At 42.0% G+C, this 20,437-nt stretch overlaps 1 protein-coding gene across 2 annotated transcripts in view; it reads left to right on the forward strand.

The window, feature by feature from the left end:
* SLC25A40 (solute carrier family 25 member 40) overlaps positions 1–20,437 on the forward strand; it is a 218,394-nt gene that overhangs the window by 100,815 nt on the left and 97,142 nt on the right. For both annotated transcript variants that reach the window (XM_069211568.1, XM_069211569.1), the window contains exon 5: positions 2,865–2,932. In XM_069211568.1, coding sequence (XP_069067669.1) covers positions 2,865–2,932 — 68 coding nt within the window. The remainder of the gene's footprint in view (positions 1–2,864; positions 2,933–20,437) is intronic.

Below are 20,437 nucleotides of genomic sequence, written 5' to 3' on the forward strand. Positions count from 1 at the left end.
AAAAACCATCAGATTTCGATGTAAAAATGTGATTTGTCTGTGTTGCGTTTCCTGTTGCGGGCATTAGGCCTACCCAGGCAAATGACGTACCATTTTTATTGGGAGACTTGGGGTCAAACACAGAATACAAGTGTTATTGCCCCTTTTCTTTCTCTACATTTGTGCCTTCAAAATGTAAGACAGTGTGTAAAAAAGACATCTATTTGAGAAATGCATTGTAATTCACATGCTGGTATCGGGACCCCGGAATTCAGAGATGTGCAAATAACCACTGCTTCTCAACCATCTTATGTTGTGCCCATTTTGGAAATATGAAGGTTTCCTTGATACCTATTTTTCACTCTTTATATTTCCGCAAATGAATTGCTGTATACCTGGTATAGAATGAAAACCCATTGCAAGGTATATCTCATTTATTGGCTCTGGGTACCTAGAGTTCTGGATGAACCCACAAGCACTATATATCCCCACAACCAGAAGAGTCCAGCAGACGTAACAGTATATTGCTTTGAAAAATCTGACATCGCAGGAAAAAGTTACAGAGTAAAATGTGGAGAGAAATGGCTGTATTTTTACCTCAATTTTAATATGTTTTTATTTCAGCTGTTATTCTCTGTAGGAAAACCTTGTAGGATCTACACAAATGACCCCTTGCTGAATTCAGAATTGTGTCTACTTTTCAGAAATGTTTAGCTTTCCGGGATCCGGCATTGGTTTCACACCCATTTCTGTCACTAACTGGAAGGAGGCTAAAAGCACAACATTTTTTAAAAATGGGGTATGTCCCAGTAAAATGTCAAAATTGTGTTGAAAAATGTGGTTTTCTTATTCAAGTCTGCTTGTTACTGAAAGCTGGGAAGATGGTGATTTTAGGACTGCAAACCCTTTGTTGATGCCATTTTCAGGGAAAAAACACAAGCCTTCTTCTGCAGCCCTTTTTCCCCATTTTGTTTTAAATAACAAACATTTTGCAGTATTTTGGCTAATTTCTTGGTCTCCTTCAGGGGAATCCACAAACTCTGGGTACCTCTAGAATCCCTAGGATGTTGGAAAATAAAGACGCAAATTTGGCGTGGGTAGCCTATGTGGACAAAAAGTTATGAGGGCCTAAGCGCAAACTGCCCCAAATGGTCAAAAAAGGCTTAGCACAGGAGGGGAAAAGGCCTGGCAGCGAAGGGGTTAAAGAGGTGGGTCACCAGCGTTCTCCAAAACTGGAGCAGCATTGGGGTGGTCCTTATGGATACAGGGATATTGTTCCAGATTCTGGATATCTAGATGGAAAAGGCCTATTGTCTTGTTTTTACTTTTTTACACTTCTAAGTGTGCAGTCTGATGGTGTCCCGGCTGCAGTTGTGCCGACGACCACCAGTGATGGTGGGCATGTCTGCAAGATCAACAGGGGTGTTGAGGATGGTGGCTCTGTAAAAGTTGCAGTTGGTTTTGAGTATGGAATGGGCCCGTAAGGAAGGCCAGAGGACTTGCATTAGGATGGGATGATATGATCACAGTTCTTCAGGGTCTGGATGAAAGGTGCTGCAGGTGTATGATATCCCTAAGGAGTCTGGGAGGCCATATGGTGGGGCCTTACCACCGCCCCAATGTGAAGGTATGAGGGCTAAAACAACAGTTGCTTTCTAGAAGAAACATTTTGACTTTCTTTATAAGAGAGAGCTGGTACCAGGCTATCTATTGTTTTGGCAATGTGTTCCTTGATGGTGAAGTTGGTGTACAGGATTAATCCAAGCGACTTGACATTCAGTGAGAGTTAGGGTTCGAAGCCCATTTGTAAATTTGTACTATATCTCTTTTGATGTTCTTGCGAAATAGCAACATTTTTGTCTTTGTTGGGTTCAAATTCAGGTACGCACTGTACATCCAGGTTTGGATGATGTGCAAGCAGTGTTTGAAACATTGGATGTCTGAAGCAAAGGGGATTTTTAAATTGTTTTTTTTCATCTTCAGCATATTAGTGAATCTTGTTACTGTTATCAGTGAGTAAAGCACCAAGGGACTTCTTTTAAAAGTTGAAGATGACAGGAGACAGTACAGAACCCTGGGAACTTCACTTGAATGGGATCTTTTTTGGTCTGAAGTGCAAGTGTTTCTCCTTCTGGTGATAAATGTAAGTAGAGAAGCATCAGTGCAAGTTTTCTCCATCACAGGACACATACAAATCAGGCAGCAGCAGTGCTAGTTTTGCTTCCTCGCAGAATTGGTACAGCATGGCAGTAACAAAGCAAGCCTTCCACTCTGACAGAAGTCAACAAATGTAATCATCCATTGCCAGCAGAACACATCCAGCAGGGCTGACTAGCACAAGCTTTCATCGCTCATAGAACGTGTACTGTCAAGGCATGAATGACATGCTTGTTATAGACAGATCTCAGGAAGGGGTTCTTAACTCAACGAAGAGTATCTTTATGATGTTGAGCGAGTAAATGAGCTCTTTCCAACACCATTTTCACTTGGGTAATATTCCATATCAACATCTTGAAAGACCCAGGTTTTCCACATATTTAAGTTAAGAGTAGCTACTAAATCGTAGATCATGATTATTAGGAGAGCCCATTCAGAGCCTAAGTACTATTCTCTAAATGTTTTTAATGCGTCCTCATCAAATATGGTGAAGAACCAGCCTTAGTGCTGCACCTGTTCCAATTGACGAGAGCCTTCTGTGGCATTACACATGATATCGATTTAGAGTTTGTTCTGTGGTTTAGAATATTAACAATCCCCTATGCCTATGTGTGATTTAGACTTTCATTTTAAATGTAATAATTTGACCACAAAACATATGATGGTAATCCTCTATATTTGCATCTACTTTGATCCATGTAATTTAATTATTATTTTCTTTATTATAGGATGCGTTTGTTCAGATTATTCGAAATGAAGGTGTAAAGGCCCTGTGGGGTGGACTTCCCCCAACTCTGTAAGTCAGGAGCCAAGATTTCTTTGTACAATAATAAACGTTATATTTCCATTTAACAGTAATGCATTTTGAAACGGTTTGGTTAACTGTGTGCTATTTCTGAATTGGAATCATCTGGTAGAGCCCGTCGTGTTTTTTTTTTACAATAAAAGTATATGTGTGTTTCTAATTTTAAAATCTTTAAAAAACTATAAGGCTTCTCCTCTGAAAGGAACCTGCCTATAAGGAAATTTGCTCTGGAATTTTGGATTGCTCTGCTACCCGAGATGATTGCATGTTTTTTAGGTCTCGCCTATATACTGAAATACCAGTCTGACATCTCAAGTAATCAATACAGTGCAACATACCTACACATACATGCATATGATTCCTGGACATGTTGCCACAGGTCTTCTTTATGTTAGTGTTTGTCCCACTGCAAATTCTACATTCCCACATACAGTGGGAGAAGCGTCACAAGGTTTTGTTGCCCAACGAGTAAAAGGAATGGTTTTAAAGGGCAATTGCTATTTTATGTTACTTTTACTCATGCATACGTTTACTGCATGTACATTTACGCATGCATAAATGGTATGAGTTACATGGAATTCGTTGCTACTCCAGAAAATCTGCGATTGTCACACTTTGTCAGGAGGGTAAGGTGACCACACTTCCCGAACTTACTCAAACTATCTATAAATTAGCCCTAATTCCCATTTTAATGTTTGTTCCTTCAAGGGACATTTGTCTTAGGATTCATTTAGGATTCATTGAGTATTGACCTTAAACTACCCGTCTGTTCAGGGCTGGGACACTCTCCAGGTAGCAATGCGCTTTACAATTTTATTAATTCATTCATACTCTATGCCAATCCACTCTTCCCTATGCCACTCCACACCACTGTGGACTTTTTGGGTAATCACCCCTCATCAGCCCGGTTAGCTTAAATTTATTTTATTTTGTGGTGTTGTTATGTGCGCCCTAAGTGGCCAGGGTATGCCCAGACTTGTGTCCCTTGCTCACTGTGCCACATGATTCAAGCTAGCCTGGCTGATGAGGGGTGATACCCTGAAACCAATCAAAGGATGCTTGTTTCCGGTCCAGTGAGGACCTGGCCTGGCAGTTCGGGCTGGACTGTTCCCATGGGGAACAGGGTCAAGACTGATTTGACTATGGCTGGGTCCAAACTGGAGTGGCATGGTGAGCAAAAGAACAATGGATTTAACCCAGATCTGTGACTAAGGGTGAGTGTCTGAAACGTTTCAGCACTCCGTCCATCACCTTGTGGTTTTGCTATGTTCACCCTAAGTGCCTAGGGTATGCCCATACGCGGGTCCCTTGCTCGCTCTGCCACAGATTTCAAACTAGTCTGGCTGATGAGGGGTGATTCCTTGAAACCGGTCCCAGGTTACTTGTTTCCTGTCCAGTGAGGTCCTTGTAGTTTGGAAAGGACTGTTGCCATAGGGAACAGGGTCAAGACTGATTTGCATATGGCTGGGTTCAAACTGTGGTGGCATGGTGAGCCAAAGTACAACGGACTTAGCCCTGATGTGTGACTGGGAGTGAGTGTCTGAACAGTTTCAGCACTCTGTCCATCATCTTGTTGTGTTGCAGTGTTCACCCTAAGTGTCCAGGGTATGCCCTGATGTGGGTCCCTTCCTCACTGTGCCACAGGATTCAAGTTAGCCTGGCTGATGAGGGGTGATACCCCAAAACCAGTCCCAGGATGTTTGTGTTCGGTCCAGTGAGGACCTGGCCTGGCAGTTCGGGCTAGACTGTTCTTATGGGGAACAGGGCCGAGACTGATTCGCATATGGCAGGGTCCAAACTGGGGTGGCATGGTGAGCAAAAGAACGATGGATTTAACCCAGATCTGTGACTGAGGGTGAGTGTCTGACAAGTCCATCATCTTGTTGTGTTGCCACTCTATTGTATGCGATGCCACTCCATACAGTGCCACTTTTTTCTACCCCACTTTTAATGTTAGGATGAAGATGTGCTTTATGGTTGCATTCGACACTGGCTCTCGAAGGGACCTGCCGCCCGTGTGGCACCATTTCAATGTAGGGTTACAGAAAGACGCTCAGTAAGAAAGATGCCGGAACATGGTTTTTCCTTTTATAGTGTCTGCTGCTTGTATCATCTTTTCTACCCCACTTCACTCTATGCCACTCTATTCTATGCCACTCTCTGTCACTCCACTCTTCTTCACTCTATGCCACCCCACACCACTCTACAACATGCCACACTACTCTGTCTACCCCACTCCACTGCACACCACTCTAGTCAATTCTACTCTATGCCAGTGCATTCTACGCCACTGCAGTCTGCACCTCTTTGCTTTATGGCAGTCCACACCACTCTACTCAATGGCACTCCACTCTACTCAGCGATGGTCCACTCCACTCTACTCTACGGTACTCCACTCTACTTTACAGCACTCTACTCTACTCTGGAGCATTCCAACTCAACTTTGCCACTCTACTCCACTGTACTGTATGCTACTCTTGGCTGTTCTATGCCACTGTACTCCACTCCAGGTCACTCCACACCACAATGCAATGCCACACCACTCCATGCTGCTGTATAACATAGCTAAAAGACATTGCTGAAAAAATTGTCTTCTGATTTTAAAGGATTGAGTAAAAAAAATGAATCTAGTCAGTGGCTCAATTGCACTATGTGTGACCAGGAAGCCTTGGTTCAGATCACAGATTCTCTTCATGACTAAATTGTGTGATCTAAATCAAATCGGTTTACTTCATGATTCTAATTTACTTGACAGTGATATTTGTGAGTATTTTCAAGTACTTCATTTTAAGATGGATTGTGTACAAAAACCTCCCTTGCATGTACTATTAGCCAATACTTTTCCACCATCCATAACAATAATTTTGGCCACGATGTAAGGGACCCCAGATAATTGGTTCACTTTTTTCACTCCTGGTGTTGCCAGAGGAGAGGGTTAATTAATGTTTTAAAGTTCATGTCTAGAAACTTTCACTTCAAATGAATGTCTGTACAAAGAGTTGTGATTTAATGTACTAAATTGAAACACTACCATATGTTTATTTTCAAGATTTATTGTTGTATGACAAAAATGGTTACATAGCATGATAATAGTCAGATATTTAGCTACAAATTCCATTGTACAATTACAGAAGAACAGTGCTGTAATATGTACATTGTTGAAGAGTTAGGAAACAATTTTAAATGCTTCTCTGTCCAGCAAACAGACCCATAATCAACTTTCCGCCCCCATTGTCCTGCCCAGTCGCTACTGTATTAACTATCAGTGTAGGGAAGCAGAGCAGTGAACCCCGTGTTGCTTCAAAGGGTGGAAACCACATCAGTGTATTGGAGATAGGTCCTTAGACCACTGCCTTGTGTAGTTGCGTTGATGTGTCAAAACGAGTACATAGAAACCAAGAGCATTTGTGTCGGGGTGGATTACGGGGGGGAGAAGATAATTCTTTGTGCAGTCTTGAAATCCCTCTACATAAATAACCCATGCCTTCTGCAATAAAATATTTTCTCAGACTGGCCCATTCCTTGTAGCAGGGTGCTCTCAGATCAAAACCAAGAGAGTGAGACTTTGGTACAACCTACAATAGTTGGAGAAAGTGAGTCCTTCCCCTGCAGAGTAATATTGCGTTTCATTAGAGTTTGTTCCAGGTTAAGGAATTCGGTGGAGAGTTTCTAAACTTAAGGCTGGGGAATACACCCATTATGACCACTTCTTTAGTAATTCGTTCGTACACAGCCTTTCATGTTCCACAACACCTCGAGAACTCTCTGCCAGTATGAAAGGGTTGTAGGGCAAAACCAAAGCATATGAAGCAAATCCACATCTATTTGCATATAGCGAGGACATGCTGCGGCTCCCTGGTATTTTCTTTTAATTCGGGCAGGCATAATGTTGCCTGAGTTGGGAATATTAAATTGAATATACTGAAAACAGGAACAACAGGATTCTTTGTGAACATATTCCAGTATTTTACCCAGTCTGCATCTTGTAGAGGTTTTCCCATGTTAGTCTCTCAGTTAGTACAGAGAGAAGCCCTGGAGTGGTCCTATGTTGCAGGCAAGCTCTTTACACCCATCTTGTGAGTTTACTGCCAGACCCTTTAATTTCTAGCATCTGGGACACCTCATGCGTGGTTGGTGCTAGTGGCCAACATGAAATAGGGTATTTGATGATTATTTAAGGTGTTAGTAGGTAAGAAATTGACCAAAGCAAAAATTGTAGTCCGACATAAGGGTTTGGCAATCTAGTAGCTCACCGTTGACAAACAAATCACCAAATTCGTGCAGCATGCCACTGACTGAGCAAAGCCATCCTGTGCAAGTGGGGAGGCCTTGCAAAGATATTGCAGGAGTGTAGGGGTTCTTCATGTTAGTGAGTTTAAGAGTTCTAATAAGGCAAGGGAGAGCTCTACAGAGTAACCCTGTGTGGCGTTTGGTAGAATGATTAGTAGGAAACAATGAGTATTGCAGTGTGTCCTCCTTAAGGTCTTTACATGCAAACCCCATCACTAGCAGGGAGCAGCCAGTCAGCCAGCAAGCCAACCTATTGGATCTGTGCAACTAAATAATAATGTTCAAAGACTGGAAGGGCTAGTCCACCCGCAGTCATGGGTAGCTTTAGAGTTGAAAGAGCTACCCAATGACGCCCAGCCCCCAAATCAGAGATGTAAGTGGTGTTTCGAAGTGTCTTAAATGGGATGACCAGAGAAAGGCTTGCAAAATAATACTGGGCTAATACCACTATCTTCACTAGTGCCATGTGACCCATTACTGGAATGTTTAGAAACAATCAACATTTTTATGTTGCTTTCTCTAGTGAGGTATGGCCTCTCCTTGGATGTGTCCATGAAATTTACCTTTTGCCTTGAATTTTTGTCCTAAATTTTGACTGTTTGGCCTGAGTTGTTGCCTGAATTTTGCATCTTTGTCCTGATTTTTTTACAGTTCTGTCCAGAATTTGACTCTGTGCCACAAGGTCACCCTACAGGAGAAGCCCATGCGTTTCTGTTGTTTTATTAAATGCACAGACCTTTTCTGTGTTGATTTAGCTCAAAGAATGGGATGATGAAGGGGTCCCTGAGATCCTTTGTGAACTTTAATGACAGTTGGTGCACTTACTATACGTGTAGTAAAACACTACAGGAGTGAACGTCTCTGATTACATTTAAGAATTGGGTCCACAGAAATTCCACCTTGCTGGCGAGATTTCCATAAGTACATCCAGTTTACGCTGGCAAATCTGATTGTTCCTAATTCCATGAATTTGGAATGGGAACCTGCCCTCGTAAATGAAGCTTTTGCACAATCAGCTTGAACCTGGGTCTGCAAAAACTTCAGTGCATCGAGACGGATAGTTCCATTAATGCTTAAGTGCTCCTTGAGTTAAAGCTGTTTTTGAAAGATTGAAGATTAGATGTGTGTTTTTTGAATGACCCAATGGTTCGTTCGACGTTGAAGGCTGCTGCATATGGTTCATGCATCTATGTTTATTTTTTCAAATGCGTGGTCCATTCAGCGACGTCGCCCCTCACCCAACCACCAGCAGCAGCAGCTGCAAATTGAAAAATAAAACAATAATGAACAATGTTTATTATTGTTTTGTTTTTTAAGGGGCGGGCTATGGGGGCTGACATGTAGGGAAGGGGAGTGGTGTGCACTCCTCTCAGTGCGCATGTGTGTTTGGCCGCCCATCTCAGGACGGCCAAACACAAATGCCCATTAAGATTTCTCCAACCCACACTATGTTGTCGGGTTGGAGACAGCAGGCACAAGCTCCCAGTTGCCTGGTAGAGCAAAGCCAGGGTGCTCAGGCCAATCCTAAAGCTGCTCTCATGCTGCCAGCAGCATGAGAACAATTTTTGGATTGACCTCAGGGCAGGCAGGGAACCTGTGCGTGGGAGCCTTCAAAGAGTGCAGAAGAGCGGTGATGTGGCGCGATGCAGCAGGCATGAGGTAACTTTTTTTTTTTTTTTTTTTTTTTTTTTCAAATTTTTTTTTTGTTGTCTTTTATTTGTTTTGTGCCTCCACCCCGCCACTTTGCCCCAACAGCAGCTGCCTGGTTCCATTAGAAATGTATGGAGTTACAAAGAAATGACAAACAGGGCACCAATCAGAATTTAACATTTAGTACTTACAATTAATAAAATGGTTAAAATATTTTGTTTTTTCGTTATTATTTCAATACGCTCGGAGCGGGAAAATAAACTTGTTTTTGGCAGGTAATATTTGCACATTACACCCTCTTCCTGGGTTTGAAATATTTTCCTTAGATGTAGGCAGGATAGAAGGCAGAAGGAAAATAGTTGGGATGGAAAAAGAGCAGAGTTATTTAATGAAACAAGCAATGGCAAAATCAATACTTTGCGCCGTTTGGCTGTACCTTGCAGCCCTTTTGGTTCTGCCAGTGCTTTCTACAGATGCTGGCCAACACGGGCAAAACAAACCCCAAAAAAACAACAAAAGAGCAATTTATATAAGTGCTTATGTTTGATGTCACGGCCAGTCTGTTATGACACATATGTGCGTCATGACTCAGCCGCAATCTTGTTTTTCGGTCTAATGTTCCAACATGAAAAACACCCACCTTGAAGCTTTAAATTAAAACAAGCATTGGAAAACCCAATAGGGCTTGCTCTTCTATGATGATAACCTACCTTTTTGTTTGTCATTGCTATCTGCAAAAGCTTTTCTGCATTGGAAAAATAAATAAAGATGCTTGTTTGCCGATGCAGCCCAGCATCAGCAGAAACAAAAATAAGCTGCCACAGCATGACAATGTATACGTTCACATGTGTTTGCGCTTACCCACATAGGAGCCATGATGCAGTGACCAAATGACAGTGTTTAATACCTTTTAAAGTTTTAATTTTCCTCTCCTAGATATCTGATGTCAATCTTGGAATGGTAAGATACAAAAACAATTTAAAGTAGTCCTAAAATCCAAAAGCAAAAAATAGCTCTCTGAATGTGAGTTGGAAGGGCACAAGTTATCCTGTCAAAAGGATGATAAGAAGTGATGCCCCAATAAAGAGACAAACACCAGAGAAGGAAAGACCATCAAATAAGTAACAAGCAAAGAAGATTGACAAGAAAGCCAACCAACAGTAATCAGTGGGCTGACCGATAGTCCACTGTAAGTATTGACATTCTCAACAATTGATCTTTGACAACATACCGCTGAAAGCTGCCTGTGGGTGAGATCTTATCAACAAAAAAAAATCAGAGTGAAAGCACATTTTTAAAACAGCAGCCACGAAGCAAATTTTAGCTGCTGCACTGTCCTGAAAAGTTTTTTGTTAAATTGCATAAAAAGTCAGGACAAGGAGGGGAAGCAAAGCTACTGAGTAGTAGGTGCTACAGGAGATAAACTAAACACTATCGAGTGATAGTGGTAAGCATATGGAGAAGCAATGGAATGGGAGGTTATATTGGAAAAAAAGCAGGCTGTGTAGTGGTGGGAAAAGCCCGGCCTGGAGAATTTAAGAGGGGGGTGTAAGAGCAGGACAGTGAAAGGGAAAGCAACTCGCATGGCAGAGGTGGATAGAACAAGAAAGCACACGCACTGCCAGGGAGTGTTAAAACCCAAAAAAAAACATAGGGGCATATTTTCAAGAAACTGGCGCAACAGTGCTGATACACCAGTTTTCTTGCATTGCTCCTGCCCCACCTAACAACACCATGGGTGTGCCTTATTGCAGTGGTGGTTGTTAGAATAATACCATCAGACTTTTTTGACGTTATTGTGTCGCTTTGCTGCACTAGCATAAAAAATGTTGACGCTAGTGCAGCAAAGTGCAAGGAGGCCCATAGGTTTCTAAGGGGGCATCATTTTAACGCCTGCTTTCAGCAGGCGTTACAAATGACGCCAAAAATGGCACAGTGAAATCTAGTAGATTTCACTGTGCCATTTATGCAGGCCTCCTAGTCCTGGAATGCTCCCCTTGCATACATTATGCCTGGTGCAGGCATAAAGTGGAGCAAGGAAGTGCTAAGTGGCGCATTGATTGCTCCACTTTGTGAATATGGCATGGCATAAAAAGCCTTCCAAACTCCACATCAGCGTAAAAAACAATACGCTAATGTGATGCAGGAAGGTGCTAGTAAATATGCCCCATAGTTCCCAAATGTGAACTGTGGTGGATACAAGTCATCCAATCAAAATTAACAGTAAAAATAATATAGTCCAGAGGAGGGACACACACTAGAAAAGGAAGGGAAACGATTGAATAAGAAACAAGATTGATTGACAAGAGAAGCAACCAGTGATAAGCAGTGTGCTAACTCAAAGCCCTCTATAAGAATATTGAATTGAAGATGACTGCTCTTCGAATATGGACAGCTAAATCTAGTTGTAGGTGAGATCTTAAATTTTGGGTTAGGATGGTGAGCCTTACGAGGCCCACAGTTCACCCTTTTAAGACAGGATTTGTCTTACTATCCCTATGAGCTTTGCCCTAATTTAAAAAGAAAACACAACACTGATTGTAGCAACCTCTGATATTTGTACAATTTAAATGGATCGGACTCCGGTGTTAAAGATTTGTAATTGATAAGTAGCACTAACAATGGAGCTCCCTCACATGATGCTCAAGATGTTGTCCCAAGATATTTTTTTTGCCTCCAAAGCCCATACACAAATCCTCAGCAACTCTCTTCAATTATTAAAAAACCACCAGCGACTGCAAGGAGGTTGTAAGTGGGAGAGAAAGGTGTAAGAAAGCCTTGGACAAATATTGACCACACTGTGGAGCTGGGAGACTCCAGTTACCATGTCCACTCTAGCACAGGGCACATTACACATACTATATTACTGCTTTTCTGTAAGAGTGAGCTGCCAGCCATGGAGCAAACATGGAACGTTACCTGATGACATTCTTACTGCCTGTCCACACTACCACTGAATGGCTACATTGAATTTCTTCTTACTTATAAATGGCCTATTTGCCTATTATTGCAATTGATAATTTGAATTTGTCATACCAATTTAATGTTCGGGTTGGAATGTTGCCTCCATGTTACCTTGCCCTGAATGCCCCACTGCATGTGAAACTAAGATTCTTACTTTTATTGTTAGCCCTGGTGTCATCCTAATCTAGCGTGTGCGTATATGCCGGGGCTGTCCATGACAGAACCAGGACCTGCCCTGTGGACTAGAGGGGTGTGCCCTTATAATGGGCAGTGGACTGCTGTTCTGCCCTGTAGGGAGCAAATGAAAGGGTTGTGACACTGTACCATGTTTTGTGAATTTTTAACTTAACCATTTTTATCTATGTCAGTGAGAGTGTGGCCTGTTGACCATTCTTGTGTCAAGTTCTGCTTTTATGTGAAAAACAGAAACTTGCACTGACATCCAGTATGCATGTTGAGTTGGTGTGTATGTTCAGTGAGCCTGTGACCAATGTTTAGTAGTAGGACTCCATGTATGTGCGAATTCACAGTACTGAAGCCATTAGGAACAATTTTGGATGTCCTGACCATAGCCTGTCACAAAATAGTGGGTGTGAATAGCTTCACCAGACAGTTGAAGTGTCTTGCTTGCATTCCTGTGGCTGGAGGGTGTAGACCCAGTGAGGAGGATAGAGACATGACTATCTTTAGAAATTCCATGAAAACATTTGTTAGCTAAGTGCTACTGATTAGTTCTTCCTGAGCCATTGGCATTTTTGCTAGGTGGTACAGTTGAGGAGTGGGGCTGTAGTTTCTGTTGTTCAAGTCAAGGAAGTTGTAAGCCAGGATTGCATTTTTATCTGCCTCCGATTACTGCTTTAGGAAGGCTTATGACAGCTGGTTCAAGCAGGCTGAATCTGATGTCCATTTGTTTCATTCTGGGTCATATTTCCAAAAAGCATTTAATTTTTTGCCTCATAGAAATAGAGAAGTCCGCTGTGAAGGATAATTTTTGTTCCTTATGTAGGATGGAAGCCCAGGGTTCAGCTTATCATGACTATTTCCTTCAGAATGGCCTTCATGTCAGTGTTGGTATTAGAAGGGTTGTGACTTTGTCGGTTTGAGCCGTAAAACTGCTTCTGAAAAAGATAACTCTCGTAGTACTGGTCTGCAAGCCAACATGCGTAGTAGGTAGACTATGACTTTGGTGTGTCAATTAAAGGATTTCACTGTGACTTTTCCTACCTTTCCTGCAGATCCATCTAAAGCAGGAATAGTGTCGAGAGGACTTTATCTTTTTCTCTTTTTTATCCCTTGACCCTCTTTAAATAATAGAGGCTCAAGTGTTTGATTTGCTTTCGTATCATAGGCTCCTTCAGTGTTATATTCTTAATTAAGGAGCTGTTTCTTTCTTTCCTGATTAGATTGTCACCCTTATTTATGTGGCAGGAGGTTGATATTATTTGTTTATTTGTGTACTTTCAATTAAGTTTTTGTAGTATTTAATGATTGTCTACTTGCTAGCACTATTTCCCACTGTCTCTTTGTGTCATTTGTCCTGGTTACTGGATGCCTCAGTATCATCCACTATTTGCCTCCTTTCCTTGACACTCCTGTTAGTGATTGGAAGGGACTGGGTATTTTCCTCAATTTCTGTAGCCCTCCATTTACTTTGTGCTCATTTTGTGGCTCCAGTACCCCCCACCTATTCCTTATGTACCCTGACCGACTTTTGCTTTACATTTGTCTTTGGTTCTCACTTTTCCCCTCCTTCTCCACTGTCACTACAGGGTACATAGGAGCCCTTGTAAAATATATTTACTTAGTCAAGAGTTGCACTATTGTGTTCTTTTATGTCTAGGTGCCACCAAAGAAGGAGATCCTCTACCCGCTTCGTGTCCGGCTCTTGTCTGGATTCTTGTAGGGCAACTGTTGTCTGTGTCTTCTTGAAAGAACGCTTCACAGAATTCCTTCTGCATCTGTAGGTCTTGAGGAGGTTTAGTGGTGGTTTTCACTCATGCATTCCCTGTGGAGGCTTCAGCTTTCTTTAATAGGTAGCCCTGCCATTCAGTTCTGCACATTCATTTCCGGCAGTTTCTGCTAGTTTCCTCATGTGATTGCACTTACCCCCCTTCCTTTCTTTATTTTGAGGGACATTGCCTTGATCTGCTTGTATTCTCTGGAGGATCAACTGCAGAGGTTGTTGATTACCCTTCGATTTACTTCCTGGTCTGGAAGAGTTGGGCACTGCAGGCTCCTTTTGGTAGAAACCTCTGACTCCCAATCCTACGAGGTCGATCTTCTGTCCCTCGTCGTTTTCTCAGTTACTTTTTTCTCCATCCATCCCCTCAATGGCTCTGTAATCAGTGTCCTGTTATTCTGGAGGGGTTCCAACGCCTGGATCTATTATTTTCGGGTCATCTGTATACCCAATTATGCAGTGGTTCTGGGGCTGATGAATGCCGCCTCAGAGCCTTTCTAGAGAGCAGCCATCACGTCCACCTTTAGCTCAGTCCCAATAAGTATATTCTTATTAGTGTGTAAGTTGTGACTTTTATCCTGCTTGAACACATTGAGTGGTGCAAAGTGAGGTGAAGAAGGTTGGCAGAGGGAAATATCAGGCAGAATCTAATGTAAGAATAATTCACAACCGCAGCTTGGCGATTTCACTGACACAAACAAGCTTCCACCTCCCTTGCCTCTGTCCATTCAGTTCCTTCGTAAACCTGGAAACCTACAGAAGGACCCAGGAAAGGGCTTTTAAGCACTCGTTCCATTCCTTAACACTGCTGGAACACCTACAAACTAATCTTCGATTGTAATATGAACATCTTAATTGTCACAGAAACCTGGTTGTGTGAACCACTGAACGAGTCTCTTGAGATTTTGGTTCCAGCAGCTTTCAACGTTGTGAAAATCTGCCATGGTAGAAAAATGAGGTTGGGCAGTGGTGTTACCTCAAATGGAGAGCAAGTGAACATATTGTCTGTAGCGATATATGCCAGTTGATGCCATGAATGCCCAGAAGTGTTGCTTTCTTTCATGGCTGGGGCTGATCCAAAGATTGTGCCTGTTCAGGGCAAGTGACATTTTGTTGTCATCAGTGCAGTTACTTGCCTAATAAAAAACATTTCTTAATGTTGAGATTTCCTTCCCTTAAGAACAATGCCTCGTGGGTTTGCCTGTGTTGCCTAATGGACTGGGTGGCCCTAAACACACTGTGAAGTTTGGAACACTTCAGCCCTTTAATAACATGATTCATTTTCTTATTCGAAATATGTTTTTGAGAAGCCGTCTGGTTTTCAACTTCCAAGTTAAACTTCTCCACTGCACCAAACTTTTATCTCTTGCTGCTTTGAATGTAGTAATTTACAGGAAATTATGCCACATATAGTGCGTTGTGTTTTTAATAGATAAGGATTTGTGAACCGTATGAAACAGTAATCTGCCCACTGGGATTGTACCCAGATAAAGAAATAACCTTTTCAAACGGCGATAGTTGCTGACCTTCTAACATGGAGAACAGGGTTCTTATTTCACCTTTGACACTAGAATTTTCCTCCTTTTACATCAATTACAATGACGTTTAATTTAAATAGTTTTAAAACAGTCTGCTGTTTAGTGTTGTCAAAATTTACATTTTGTCATTCTTCCTCATCAGAACTTGGGGCCAGATGTAGCAAAGGGTTTTACCCATTCTGTGTCTATGGGAAAATGTGTTTGTACATATGGCCCTTGGTTTCTAATATTCATTCTAAGCTCGAGTCCAAACCTCTTGTTCCTAATACTCATGATGCAGTCAAAATGCTCCCTGCAGAGAGCTCTGCTGCCCCTTGCAGTCAGGGTAGCAAATAACATAAGGTTACAAGAAAACCAAATAGAACACCCAGCCGTACGCAATTAGCAGGATATTGCTGCTCTTGCCTATTGGTTAGCAAATTTCCACAGAATCTTTAGAAGAAGCCTTAGCTTCAAGATCCTGAAATAGCCGTCAGTATAAAATATATTAAGGTCAAGCTGTGCCTCATTTTGGACAAAGAGTCTCCAAATGAGCCACACTTCCTGAAGATATCACTGGAGCTCTCTGGCCCTACAAATCATGCTAGAAAAAAACATAAATTGCATTGAGCTGGGAAACCGCAGTCCTCAGTGTAATCAAGTCACAGTCCCGCACAGATTAAAACACATGTATTTTTAATGCATCTGGAGTGTGACACTGCTGTGTCTTAAAACAGCTGCCCTCTAACCAAATGCGGTAAATTCGCGACTTTATGGATTAAGTTTCAGTGTATTCCTCCAAGTTACAACATACCCATATTTGTCTGAAATGGACAGACGAGGCATTGTATTGGCTTTTCTCCTCAATTCATTAGCATTTTCAATTTTGCAGCTGCCCAGTGATCCCAAAATGATGAACTGCCATTGACAAATATTTAACTAAGGCTGCCAATAGAATAGCGCCTTGCCTGAGGATCCATTGGAGAATCTATTAGAATGGACTGTGCTGGATTAGATCACAATTCCCTGTTAAAGGGGTTTTGCAGAACACAGTTCGTTGAAAAGTAAAACCGGTATTTTATTGCATTTCCCATAATACTGTATGCTTATACTATAGATTATTGGATGACTGCATTGATGCGCGAATCACCATTGGCTTGTGTGGGCCTGTATCATGGTACTACTTCATATTTCCATTGTGAGGACCACATGCCTGACGAAAGCAGACAGACAGAAGTCAAAGTTAAATAACAGCTAAGTAAGGAAACCATTTTCCAACAAATCCCGATCTGGAATATAAAGAAAAAAAAACTTCTTAGAATTCTTAAGGTGAGCTGTATGAACAATATTTTTTTCCTCCTCTACCGCAAACTCAGAAAAGGAAAAAAAGAAGAGTAGATAAGGGAAAAAAGAAGTTAGCAACAGAAAGGTAAGATCAAAAACAAGGAGTGCAAAAGAGGGTGGATGGAAAAGGCTGGTAGGGGCCCAGAGAGTAGAAACAGAGTCGGTTGAGGGAATGGATATGCGTCTCTGCAACGCCACAGGGGTGAGTGTGAGGTGGGATTTAAGCAAAAAAAGATGAGAATAAGGGATAATAGGTGAAGTCCTTTCCTGATCAAAAAAGATACAGATGAGATGAGAGTGCTGGGTTACAGGAAGGGGAATCTTATGAAACGAAAAGAAAGAAAAAACAGTTCAGGAGGGGAAATGTAACTAGCGAATAATTAATTACAAAGCAGATTTTTTATAATGATGGACAGTCGCCAGGTTGATTTTGTCAACCCGGTGAATGTCATTAATATAGAAAAATTAATTGAAACTGGTTCGATGAAAATGGACCTTCAGATCCGGTTTCATCAAGTTACCATTTGATCAGTTACACACAGAACGGAAACAGGAAGAAATCATTTAAACGAAAAACCTATTCGTAGAATTTCCCTCAAAGGAAAAAGTAGAGGAAACCTTTAAATAAAAACAGCATTAAATCCAAAATAAAAACAGTTTACTGAAAGAGGGTATTTCAAAAAACAGTTTACCTGAGATACTTTTAAATCGAAAAAATAAATCCAAGAATAGTAATAACACATTTGACATAGAAGTGAGGGAATACCATAAAACTGCAACTGCCTTAACATTGGTAAACAGTAGCCTTTCCCATAAAGAAATCTCAAGTAGGGAAGAAAGTTTCAACATTTCAAAACACCCCAAAGTTTAGTACCGTTTCTAAAAATGTGAGCACGTGAATGAAAGATGCTGTTAACTTGAGAGTAACTGTGGATATCATTTTGCAATGATTTGCGGAATGTTATGGGTTCGGAATAGGATCAGTGGGGCGTCTTTCGTTGCCAGCCTTCTCTAGGTTCACGAGGCTCGGAGACAGTGTTAATTTGTAAATAAAAAGGTGCGGTGTCCAAAACCCTCCTCTTAAACACGTGGCTGCTGCAATTAAATGTGTGAACAGGGAATACCGAGAGAGCATAATCCTGAAGCCATCTCGGGCCTCTTCGATCCATATAAAGCCACTCACTGCCCCTTCAGCTCACTCTTGCAGCTTTCTACTTTCTTCCTCTGTGACGCTTTTTCGTTCTTCTTTTCCCCCGTCTTCCCCATATGTGTATTTTGCTCGCAGCAAATGCTTGAGGCAGAAGAGTAAGCCCCTGCCCTCAAAAATAAGTGCTGGTGTTCAGCACCGGAAACAACGAGCACAAATTAAGCACTGCTCGGAGCCCAATAGGACCACCAGCATTGTCACCATCGAAGCAGAAGGTCGAAACCTGTGTTCTGGAGGCGTCTTTTCGATGTTGGAGTTCAGTTGTATCACACCGACACATGACATTTGTGTTACCTTGCCTGAATTCTGTTGATCACACTGCTTGCTTGTGTGTTTTTTTGGTTGAATTTCGATTTTTTTTCCATTCCTTCATGAAATTGCCAGATCTTTAATTGGAAACGAAAAAAGAGCAAAATGTCAACATATTGTCTTTCCGCTTACAACCGAAACGAAGTACTAAGTAAAGATTTTGAACATCAAAAACATGGCCTAACCTTTGATGTGACTCTATCTGACAGCAGACAGCTCTGCTGAGGTGCCCTGCCTCCTCCCTTCAGGAGTGACAGCTGTGCAGACGAAGGTTCAACATTCTAGACAGCTCCCGCACGAGTACATCTCCACTATAAATAGGAAAAAGGAAACAAGAATCTGAGTACATTTTAGGTACAGTGAAGGACGAGAGAATGAAACATGCGGAGAATATTGAAGAACATTATAGTGTTTAGAAAATAGACGTTTCTCCAAAGGGTTTTGAAAAAACAATCACAAGTGTTAACAAGGAAATATAACAATGTTTCCTTCGAAACGGTACGATTATAAGATAGTCATAAGGAAACGATGTCCCATTTCATGACTTATAGCCACGAAGATAGGATTAAAAAAAAAAAGGGACAGGTGAACCCATTAACGTGGGACCATGGGTTACACAAGAAGTCTTCAATAAGTGCACAATGGGTGCTCATCATGACCAGTTTTCTTCATAACTGGTTCCACGCTGCATTTTGAGTGCAAATTAAGGTAGCACACAATGGTGTTTACCGCTGTCTAAGCTTGAGGGCGCAAATTGTATTTGTTAACAAGAGTTCCTCAATCCTACATATGTAGAATTATGACTGGGTAACATTAAAGTATGGGGGTGTTTTTTACTGAGGGATTCTGAGTAACACCAAATAGACAATGAGAGCTAAGCTTAAGTTGTCTCTGATGCTTCTGTGAACCCCAATTACCCATCTATAATTTTATCTTACGTAGGGCCCACAAAATCATTGCGACTGCTTTCAGCTGCTATGCAGTGGCAAATAAATAATGGGGCAGCCATACATAACATTGTCCTTCCTCCGTGCCCCAAATTTGAAAAATAAAACTTTGCCTGCCATCCTTAACCAACACCCACCACCTTCCATGCCTTCCTCCCCCTTCTCCTGCTGTGCTTTCTTTCAGTAAAAGCAGACAAGCAGCACAGGCTGGCCTCAAATGCCTTTATGATCTAGCAGCAGTGGATGGCCAGTCTTGTTATCAACTATTCCCACATCATAGGAGTACATTACCAGATTTAGAATCTGGTGTAAATTATAGAAGTGTCCATGGAAACCATGCATAGCAACCTTTGAACAAATCCAGATCAATGACCCTGTGTAGGAAGTTGGCTCTGTATGTACTATTTCAAAGTAAGAAATAGCATGCACAGAGTCCCAGGGTTCCCCTTAGAGGTAAGATAGTGGCAAAAAGAGATAATTCTAATGCTCTATTTTGTGGTAGTGTGGTCGAGCAGTAGGCTTATCAGAGGGTAGTGTTAAGCATTTGTTGTACACACACAGGTAATAAATGAGGAACACCCACTCAAAGACAATTCCAGGCCAATAGGTTTTTATATAGAAAAATATATTTTCTTAGTTTATTTTAAGAACCACAGGTTCAAGATTTACAATCAATACTTCAAATGAAAGGTACTTCACTTAGGTATCATAGGAACTTTGAATCAGCAAAATAGCATGTACAGTTTTGGCAATAAGCTATTTTAAAACTAGACACTGCAAATTTCAACAGTTCCTGGGGGAGGTAAGTATTTGTTAGTTTTGCAGGTAAGTAAACCACCTACAGGGTTCAAAGTTGGGTCCAAGGTATCCCACCGTTGGGGGTTCAGGGCAACCCCAAAGTTACCACACCAGCAGCTCAGGGCCGGTCAGGTGCAGAGGTCAAAGTGAAGCCCAAAACGCATAGGCTTCAATGGAGAAGGGGGTGCCCCGGTTCCAGTCTGCCAGCAGGTAAGTACCCACGACTTCGGAGGGCAGACCAGGGGGGTTTTGTAGGGCACTGGGGGGGATACAAGTCAGCACAAAAGGTACACCCCCAGCGGCACGGGGGCGGCCAGGTGCAGAGTGCAAACAGGCGTCGGGTTTGCAATTGGTTTCAATGGGAGACCCAGGGGTCTTTTCAGCGAAGCTGGCAGGCAAGGGGGGGGGGGCTCCTCGGGTAGCCACCACCTGGGCAAGGGAGAGGGCCACCTGGGGGTCGTTCCTGCACTGGAGATCGGATCCTTCAGGTCATGGGGGCTGCGGGTGCAG

The sequence above is a fragment of the Pleurodeles waltl genome, chromosome 10 (genome assembly GCF_031143425.1).
Source record: "Pleurodeles waltl isolate 20211129_DDA chromosome 10, aPleWal1.hap1.20221129, whole genome shotgun sequence".
Classification (NCBI taxonomy): domain Eukaryota; kingdom Metazoa; phylum Chordata; class Amphibia; order Caudata; family Salamandridae; genus Pleurodeles; species Pleurodeles waltl.